The sequence below is a fragment of the Lygodium microphyllum genome, unplaced genomic scaffold (genome assembly GCF_053477565.2).
Source record: "Lygodium microphyllum isolate KBCC unplaced genomic scaffold, Lygodium_microphyllum_v1.1.10 scaffold_384, whole genome shotgun sequence".
In the NCBI taxonomy this organism is placed as follows: Eukaryota; Viridiplantae; Streptophyta; class Polypodiopsida; order Schizaeales; family Lygodiaceae; genus Lygodium; species Lygodium microphyllum.
The window spans coordinates 32214-42286 of NW_028229850.1; the positions used below are offsets into that span (position 1 = coordinate 32214).

Consider the following 10073-nt stretch of genomic DNA (forward strand, 5'->3'; position numbering starts at 1 on the left):
TTTTCAATTTGGGGTCAACTTCAAGATGGTCATGATCATTATGGTTAGCTTGCAATGAGAGGAACGAGAACTTTCTATAAGAAGTCATATTACCTCTCACAAAGAGCACCAATAGGAAGACCAACAACTTTACCCATCTAGGCATTGCTAGCAAAACTTGTATTTAGAGATGTTGATTTTCTACGTGTTGGAAGCCAATCACTGCACCATTGCTTAGACATCGAGAGCCTTCTCTTCAAGCTATAGTTTACATCCATATCATGCCCTCTTACACATTCTCATCTCCCAACCTCTTCTTGTAAATGCATGTTGACAAATGATCAAGCATGTGACAATTGTGGGCATGGAAACTTTCCCACACGTGTCAAGCCTGTCCTCATATTTATCCCCAAGGCCTAATGTGGAAGGTGTTAGTTGACAGTAGTAATTTGTTGTGAAGTAAGCACTGAAATTTAGTTCTAGTTTTCAAAGGCTCCTAGCTGACATAGCAGTAGTCAATATGTAGCTTCAATAGCTGAAGCCCTGGAGAAACCCCCGACGCTGCAGAAGCTGTACGCCTTTCGAGAGCTCCGGCCATCGCTGGATGCAGGAACACAAGGTGAAGAAGGCGCCGCGTCCTGGACAATCAACAGAGCTGCTCGATTCTATTGGACTTCTCCGACCGTACAAGCGGTGTCCCGGACCGGAGTGCCAGAAACGATTTCATAGTGGACATTCCGTCGACCTGCGACGTCCTGCGCTGTACATGACGCACACTGCACTTCTTTGAGAAGAACGGAGGCTTGTGCAGGCCTGCTAGGGTCATTGGCATCATTATTATGTGGAGCCTTGTCCCGCGGAACGTGAGACGAGGCAGCCGAGGGCCTGCACATCAACATTTCTGTGCGATTCTGAGGTCCAGAGGCCGAAGCAGTGGCTGTGAGCACAGGCACGGTGAGTGCTGCCATTAGAAGTTTTAGACAAATTATCACTATAATGCCCCACTTTGTGAATTATGAGAGCATCATGAGCTTCTGCGAGGGAGGGATTCTGCATCCCTAGCCAGGTGTGGCTGGGGCCAGGGGGACTGCCGGTTCAGGGTGTAGGTATGCAGTGCCTCCGAGCAGAAGCCTGTGATGTTGAATAGTATAGGGAAAAACAAGAGAATAGAGCCCCTGTTCCCACATTGGAAAATGTCAAAAACTTCTTGTGTATGGACCTGCTCTTTTTTTTTTGTCCCCTATTGAGAGGTGATGTAACAATTTGAAAGCCCTTTAACAGGCATTTGGGACACTTTTTGTGTAGATTATACACAGAAGGTAGCTCCTGCAGAATCAGATTGTGACATTGCCATCTCTGCAAGCATAGAGAGTGATCCTCTCAAAACTGCTGCTCTCCTTGATCTCCCATTTCTGTTATCTCCACCCAGGTATGTACTTGTATGGCCTTTTAGGGGGGGTAATCCATCTTGCTTTTGCTTTAAATTGGTTTAATTGTCTGTGCTTACACTTTTTGTATTGGCTGAATGCTTGGATATGTCAACTTTGTTGCAGGTTAGCTATAGGCAAGCTTGAAATTTGGTATTATGGCATTCTAGGCAAATTCCCAAGGCTAGTTAAGGATAAAAGATGGGAAGAGCCTCATGCTTTGCAAGAAGACATGCATGCAAAAGGAATGCCTGTTAGCAGTAACATCTGGCAAAATGTTGTCAACTATTTTGCCGAAAACAGGTGCTTTGAATCAGCCCTGCACATTTGGAATCTTGTCCAGAAAACTCGATACCTGCCCCCAACTCTTTTGGGTAGTCGTTTGATCTTGTTCACCCTGCTTGGCAGTCTCAACAAAACGAAAGTAGTAGTTGACCACTTGACAAAACGAAATCTAGGAGCCCTAGAGCATTACAGAGAGGTCCATAACAATAGCAAGAAGCGTAATGATGAGCTATTGGATGACGAGCAGCATCATGAAGCCACTTCTGGCAGTGATCTGGAAGTTGGAACTGATGATGATCATGATCTGGAGGAGCCAGAGCCAGAGCTATTGGATAGAGAACACTTAGCTACGTCGGACAGTGATCTGGAAGTGGAGACTGATGATGAGCTCGATCTGGATGAAGCAACTAGGCGAATGATGGAGCCAGAGCCAGAGCCAGAGCGTAAAATAGTACGCCCTTCAGTGACTTGGGGTGTGCTTTTCACTCAAGAGCAGCGCCACAAATCTCATAAAAGTGTGATAGAATATTTGAAGGGTGAAGGTCTTAGTACCTCAGAGTTAATGGACATTGAGCTACCGATCACTGTGGAAGTCATGGAAGAACGAGTAAAGTTTTTAAGAAAAATCGGTCTGGATAATACTGCCATTAATCATTATCCTCTTATCCTTGGTTGCAGTGTTCGTAAGAATATGGTTCCTGTGCTGAAGTATTTGAACAAATTGGGATTGCCTCGCCATTGTGTGGCAGCATTCTTACGCAAGTACCCCATGATTCTTCATGCGAGTATTGTTATCGACATCCTGCCAGTTGTATATTTTTTGAGGGGTCTGGACATTGCTATGGAAGATGTTCCTAAAGTCCTTCTCAAGTATCCTGAAGTTTTGTCATTCAAACCGGAGGGAACAATGAGCACTTCAGTGGGTTATTTGGTGAGTTTGGGTGTCAAAATGAGGCATGTAGGTCAGATGCTGACAGAACATCCTCAAATTTTAGGCATGAGGGTAGCCACAATGATCAAACCAAAGGTGGATTATCTCCTAAGCCTGGGACTGCCTCAAATGATTCTTATGAAGATTCTGGAAAGGCGACCACATGTGTTGGGTTATGACTTGGTCAACAGAATGCAGTATAATGTTGATCGACTTTTGAAGGTTGGAGTAAGGCAAGAGGCTATTCCAGGGATCATAGCACAGTATCCTGAAGTTCTGGGAAGGGTTCTTGATAAGGCACTTGATTACAAGGTAGAGTGGCTAAAAAGGAAACTGCAGTTAGACTCGCAGGGACCTGGGAAGATGATTGAGAAGATGCCACAGATAATTTTCATACAGGAGTCTGTGGCTATCAGGAGGATAGAGTTTCTCAGGAGGCAGGGTTTCAGCACTAAAGATGTTGGTGTAATGGCAACACAATGCCCACAATTGCTTGTGCTAAATGTGACTGAAAGTTTAAAGCCTAACATGGCCTTCTTAGCAGACATGAAAAGAGATAAACAAGAGGTGGTTGAGTTTCCAGAGTACTTCACCTATGGTTTAGAGACCAGAATACGGCCGCGGCATAAAGCTGTGTTGGAAAAAAATATTCAGTGCAGTTTAGAGTGGCTTTTAAACTGTACAGACTTGGAGTTCCAGAATCGACTGGCCTCTGGCCATGAAGATAAAGATGCAGGACCTTCGTTTATAATGGGTGGTGTCCTGGCAGGAAAAGAAGAAATATGGCAACCAAGTCTACAACAGAGATTTGCCTTTTCATGATTCATGTGCATGCAAACTTCAAAGGATCTATTGTAATGGAGTTGCCGATATCTCTGGAAGCAGATGCCCTTGCTGTTCCAATGACTCCAGTACATGTGTATGAAGTGTCAGCAGGGTTGGGCTCTGCATGCCATCATAGTTAACTCAGCGTGTTTTACATGTGCAAGCTATAATGTTAATCCTGAATCTTTTCAGTGACACCTTCTATTGTGAAACTCCCCATTCCAACCTTAAATCAACTGGGTGCTCCTTATGTATGTATGTTGCTGTGTCAAACATGGGTCATGATATTTTAAGGATGCCTCCTTGTTACTGGGGACAGCCTAGTTGAAATCCTTCAAGCTGTATGCTTAAAACATGTTGCACTTCTTCCTCATCCCCTCATTCCTTCTCATCCATCTTCTTTTCTAACTTCTTTCAGTGGATACAGGATTATAATTGATAATTCAATGCATGATATTTTTTAAGTGCTTTCAAAACCACAAGAGCGTCCATGCCATCTAATCAAGTTGGTTCCACGTGATATGGTCAAGTAGGCTTTGGACCAAAATCTCATGCAAGCTCCATGTAAAGGTCAATAGCATGATTTAAGTGTAGACTCATTATTGCTGTATCCTTTTGCAAAGGAGGAATTGAGAGGATGTAGCTGAAGGGGTGGGTATGCAAGTTTTGGAGGTTTTAATACTGCGAGTTATTTCTTGGAAGTTTTCTTACTAAAATTTCAAGTTACGTCAGTGCTTCAATTCCAAACCTTTACCAAGTGGATGGTGATGGTTGTACTGGAGTTATAGTGGCTCTACCACTCCATGATTTTGTTTGGAATCCTTGTGATGATGGAGTGGTGGTGGAATTGAATTTGTAGCTCTATTAGTCAAGTCACTTTCATGGTTGATCGGATCCCTTTTCCTGCCTCTAGCTATTGACAGTAGCCAATATCCTTGTTGACCTCTACTTGTGAAGATGGAGTATTTTTATGCATACATTTCATGCTTTCTTCTATTATCTCTTGTTGCCAATATTATTGATGTTGAAGTCTATGTTCCTTATTCTTCTTTTGCTATAACGGAGTGAAGAAACATGTATTCAGTGATTATGATGAGCGGCCCAGTGAGGACCTCCACACTAATAGTACTTTAGCAATATTTATTTGTAGTGAAATTGATATTCTTAGCTCTAAGTGTGAGTAAGAAGAATGGTAGATATATTGCTCTATATGATTATGTTTGGTAGGCAAGTGGGTTTTGTAAATCCAAACATAGTTCTAGGCATGTTAATTGTGAGGGTAGTATTGGGAAAGAGGGGCCAACAGGAAGGGGATAGGGTGGTGAGCAAGGTTGCTAGTTGATTGTATCTAATATACGTGGTTTGTTACCTTGATAGTGGTCCTAGTGTCATGACGTGGAAAGTGGCTACATCCTTACACGTAACTACTTACCCAAATACGCAGCTACATTTTATAGAAGTATAATTAGGATAACACTTAGTGAACTAGGCATGGTCTTTCATAAGGTAAAATTTTCGTCTTGGAGGTTGAGTGGTCCATAAAGTAGTGCTTCAAATTTTAAATCACAGTGATTATTTACACTTCCAATTTTCATAAAGAATTAGGATGGGATGGCTTGAGATGAGCTTTTAATATTATATTTAATAATCCATACTAGATTTCTTGTCGCGTTAGCTTTCCATTATGGCAAACCCCTAATGACATTTTGTAAAGCTATGTAGAATCATCCCAAGCAAATAAATGAACGTTGCAAGTTCAAGGACATATCTAGGGTTGAGGATTTCAATTTAGTGACTCGTGGTTTCTTTAACATTTGTGTATACGCAATTGTATTAATGCAACTATCGTGAGTTCTTACTTGGAAAGCTTACCCTAAGCATGCGATGGTATGTTAGCTCATATTGACTTAGAGATCCATCCCATCTTGATATCTTGTCCTCAAGTCTTGCTTAATATTAAGGGTCCATTGAGTCCTTAACATTGAATGTCGCATGAATGTGCTTTATGTGGTCACTATGGTGAGTGGAATTACCATTTTTAGACTTTTGCAGGTTAAAGGCGTTTCATGTGGTGGAGAATGATTGTGCTTGGTTGTATGCATGTTCGTTGCTCCTCTTGCTGTGTATTGCCCACTATCATCTCTATGGTTATCCATGAGTCTCTTGTAGTTATAGTTAAGTAGGGAACCATGAAGAGTTTGCAACAACTATTGGTGGACTTACACAACATAGTCTACATTTTTCCACTAGCATTCAATAGTTATCAAAAGACTCCATGTTTTGCACACAATGCATATAGGCAATACTATTGACATTGAAGTAGTTGGGGCTTGATTCTACAAGCACATTGATTCCTTTAGGTCCACACATCATTTGTATCTATGAATAGCTTGTAAATGGCTTGGATATATAGGCATGATAGTTTTGATATGTGTTGAGTGTGTTTGGTTACCCATATCAATACCATACCTTTATTAGTTGGTGTTTTTATACCCATAAGAGAATAGTGCTCTAAAGGGTGACATATCAAACTCAAACATGTCAACAACCATTTTTCTAGAAATTAGTGTGTGGCATTGTTGATACTCTTGGGATGCTTATACTTAGGCATTTCTCCAGGTCAAAAGTGGTTGAGTTGGCAATAAGGGCATATTTCTTAGAGATCCTACCATCCTTCATCGAGTAAATGCATAGGTCTTCCTAGTTCCAGTTCATGTCAAAATTAATTCTATAAAAAACAACTTAGAAGACATGTTTCACATTTAGAATAACCCAAAGGATGACTTACGTCCCTTAGCATCATTAGATGGTTTCCTCCTATATTTAAACTTCACAACAAGTAGGTTTGATAAGAGCAATGTCCTTCAAGATGTTAGAGGTATCGCCTAGGATTGATTTCTACATAAAGCTCACACCAATGTGTAAATGAAACATTCTAGTCACCCTTGAGTTTTGTTTCTTGGAAGACATTAGGGCCAAAAACGTTTCAAAATGGCACTCATAAGAAAATGATTAAGTTGCTAATTACAAGAGGTTTAGAAAAGAAAAACCCTCCAAATTTGGCTGCCTGGACGTGATTAATGAGAGAATATATGATTCATTTAAGAGGTCGGGTATTAAATATCTTCAATCTTTAATGGACGTTAAGTGTCACCTTTTCAGTCTTATTCTCTTGGAAATTGCAAAATCTTGTATTTTTGAATTTTCGCATCAAAAGACGTCGCTCGTTTGTGTTCCTCGACGTTCATTTTCTACATCTCTCTTTCATGTGGTTTTTATTTCCTTCGCTGTGATATTGTTGTCCCGTTTAGGGTTCCCTACCAAAATGTTTACCAATACCTCTTCTAGCAATACAAGTGCAGCCCCACCATGCAAGAATAAACTTACTATTCAGTTAGATCCTGTCTATTCATCTTGGAGGAGTATACACCATCAAGCATTATTGGACAAGGATGAAGCTAACAAGTTGCGATTACAAGGAAAGAAGCATGTAGACTTATGGATGGATGTAAATATTTATCCTCCGGACCCTTCTACAGGTAAACATCCTCCTTTTTACAATATTCACAACTTCATAAGGTATGTTGGAGATGGTTGTGATGGGATGCTTGGCTATTGCATGAGGTTATATTCTGCATCTTTTACATTTACAGAATAAATGCACGAAATGAAAGAAGCATTAACATTGGCACAAAAAACTATTTCTGAGCTAACGGACAAGGTTGATAATCTAGAAAACTCAAATTAGTCATTACAAGAAAAATTATTGCACTTGAAAGAAACTCCAATAGGGTTTAGATAGAGAAAAAGACCACTTAAAAATATAATGGACTTGTGTAGTCGGGTGAAGAAAAGGAGACTAAATCTTGCAAAGAGATGTGTCTCTAATATTTAAGGTATTAATATTCGAGAGAACGATGAGAGGATTAAGCTTATTAAAGAAACCATGACAAAGAATGACATTATAAGGATTCTTAAATCACTTGAAAATGTAGACTTGAGAAGCCAAACTCTGAAAGAGTTAGTGAAAGATTTAGAAGGAACAGTTAAACCGGATGAAATAGTGGAGACATGTGACAATATGGGTATCAGTCGTAGAGGTTATTGTGCTCTCTCTAAGTTGTGGTTTACAAATCTTAAATGTCATAGAATAAGTGCATTGGGTTTGCCTCGGTCTCTTGCAATTTTAATTGCTAGGATAGCTATGAATCGTAGGATTCCAGATGTTTTTGGGGAGTGTATTCATATAGAAGGATTCATGCCCTATGAAAAACATAAAATAAAGGCCTTTTTTGAATACAACACATTTAATAATATTTGGATTGATCTTAAAAGAGTCCAGGTTACAATGGTCTATATGTATAAATTTACTGTCCAAGAATGTTGTGGTATTTTGAAGTTTGCACTAAAATTAGATGAAGCACAGATTCAAAAGGGACAAAAGATGGAACGAGTCAGCATCTGTATCATGAATAGGGCATTGGATTACAGTACCGGCAGGGAGTTAGAACAACAATTTAAGATACAATCCGAGATGGAGCTTTGGTGGATTGGTGCGGCCCAAGTACCAACTAAAAGTCATGAAATCTTGAAATGGTTATTCTCTCATACAGGTATTCCTAATATTATAAAGTTTCAAAGTGAAGGTGAAATGTTGATAGTCGATGGTGTTGGTAGTTTTAATGTTGAATGGCATATATGAGTGCTGACTTAAAAACTATCAAATGTATGCTTGAAGTAAGTAATGGGGCCAATGCAAAATATCATTGTATTTATTGCATGGAGAGTTTGGGGTCCAAAGAATGGAGTACTTTGCGACCAGCAAGAAGAGCCCCGACTCGAAACTCTATAGATTTGAGTAAGTTCAAGAACGTGGATGGGTTATGGGATCCTATTCTCTCAATCTCTCTAAGGAACATTTATATTTGTACATTACATGCAGAGATTAGAATAATTGATAAGTTGCTTAGATTGCATCTTGACTATGTATATTCAATAAAACCAGTATCTTTATCAGATGACTGTATTGATAAATGTGAGGCTTTACTATCAAAAATGGGTTTTCATGGAGGTTAAGTTCACCTAAGAAAGGATCCAAAAGCCTTAGGGAAAACAAGAGAGGTCTTAGCAGATGTCTCTATGGGGGGTGCAAAAGCTAGATGATTTCTAAGAACTCATACTGGTAAACAAATGAACGCATTGTGGGAGTGTTGGAGAGAATTGTGTGCAATCACAACAAATGTGGCTAGTACACTACGAATTGGATTCCTACGAATGGAGGTTTGGAGACACCTTGACATATTTTTAAAAATGCTCAAGGAACAAAAGATAACATCTAACTATTCGGAAGAGTACAAATGTTCAATTTTGAATCTTGTTCAAGCAATCAAGGAAGCTTGGGGAGAAAAGGATATTACTTTCTACTTGGTAAGATGGACATAAATTTGAACCTTTCTGTTTTGAAAACAAGGTTTAATGATTTGAACTGATTATTTCTTGTTGGGTTGTCATAGCATATTCTTCTTATTCATGGGCCTTTTTCTGTGGAAGAGCAAGGGCCCCTAGCAACTTACAGTAGCCAAGGTATGGAGAAATCTCACTACCAAGCATGCATATGTTTCTTTCGGAGCACTAGACATGGAGGAGGAGCAACAAAAACCAATGCCCTTCAGGAGTTATTCAATTGGTTTTTTCGAAGACAACTTCAAAGAACACAATAAATACGGTGGAATCTAAAATACCGATACTATTTTTAAAATGTTATATACATAGCTAGCTTTTAAGAGCCTTTACATCCTCTTCTTCCTCGGGCATTTGTCCTCTATAACGTAAAAAATTTCTTCTCTTGTATCCAGCTATGGATTTGATATCTATTTTGTTTGCTGCTAAAACATAAGATGAGTATGCAAGGAAGTATCCAGCCCTGGAGGCAGAGAAGCCAAGACCATAACCAAATATTCGGATGGCTGCTGTCTTTTCCAAAAACATAACTTTGTGTGCATTGTATTGCAAATCTGAGTATCCAAGAAGCCTTGTAAGTGCTTTAACACAAACAATTGGCCATGAGGCCTCCTCTGAGAAAGTGCTATGCAAAACCAACAAAATATTGGGATCAATCCTCAATATGCAATGCCCAAGTGCAACATCCTTTAGGAAACTACCACCAACTCTCGATCCTTTGGCTCTTCCCAAGAAATTATCCTCATCTACAATCTCCAACTGTAAAAGCAACAGTCAAAATGAAAATATGTATGTGATTCCACAAAAACAAAAGAATGCATTACCATTTGATTTTCATCACTCTCAAGTTTGCTTGGATTCCATAAGCTGATTGATGTCTCCTTGATATCCTTGAGCTCCTTTACATATTCTGACTCCTCCCTTCTAAAATTGGAGATTCCAAGCTTCTCTTGAAATTGGTCAAACTCTTTGTCAGCAGCTATAACTCTCTCTCAACATCTTTAACCTTGCTTAAACATAAGGATAAAGCATTTGATGCATCTATAAATATATCATCGAACATTTGAGTATCTAATTTAAGTAAGTCCTCCTTGGACTCATTTTCAACATCCACTATGCCTTTTGCATCTACAGATGCCTCTGCAATAACTGCCAAGCAATAATGT

The 10073-nt window shown here is 39.5% G+C and overlaps 1 protein-coding gene across 3 annotated transcripts; it reads left to right on the forward strand.

Annotated features, from left to right (window-relative positions):
- The first annotated feature begins 451 nt into the window (after positions 1-451).
- Positions 452-3905, forward strand: LOC148008100 (transcription termination factor MTERF4, chloroplastic-like). Of its 3 annotated transcripts, none has more exons than XM_087674481.1 (3): positions 452-933; positions 1261-1408; positions 1533-3905. In XM_087674481.1, exons 1-3 carry the CDS (start codon positions 819-821, stop codon positions 3442-3444), a joined length of 2175 nt encoding a protein of 724 aa, XP_087530607.1. In that variant the 5' UTR covers positions 452-818; the 3' UTR covers positions 3445-3905. The 3 variants fall into 3 exon arrangements, with proteins under 3 accessions (XP_087530607.1, XP_087530608.1, XP_087530609.1); XM_087674482.1 differs by having other exon boundaries at positions 453-933; positions 1285-1408; XM_087674483.1 differs by lacking the exon at positions 1261-1408 and having other exon boundaries at positions 455-933; positions 1533-3904.
- Positions 3906-10073: the final 6168 nt, after the last annotated feature.

What these genes read in the sequence shown, in the direction of transcription:
- LOC148008100 (XM_087674481.1), top strand. Translation starts at nt 819, where the DNA reads ATGTGGAGCCTTGTCCCGCGGAACGTGAGACGAGGCAGCCGAGGGCCT. An exon ending in TGGCTGTGAGCACAGGCACG is followed by an intron (nt 934 to 1,260) that starts GTGAGTGCTGCC and finishes GCCCTTTAACAG; the next exon opens with GCATTTGGGACACTTTTTGT. An exon ending in TTTCTGTTATCTCCACCCAG is followed by an intron (nt 1,409 to 1,532) that starts GTATGTACTTGT and finishes ACTTTGTTGCAG; the next exon opens with GTTAGCTATAGGCAAGCTTG.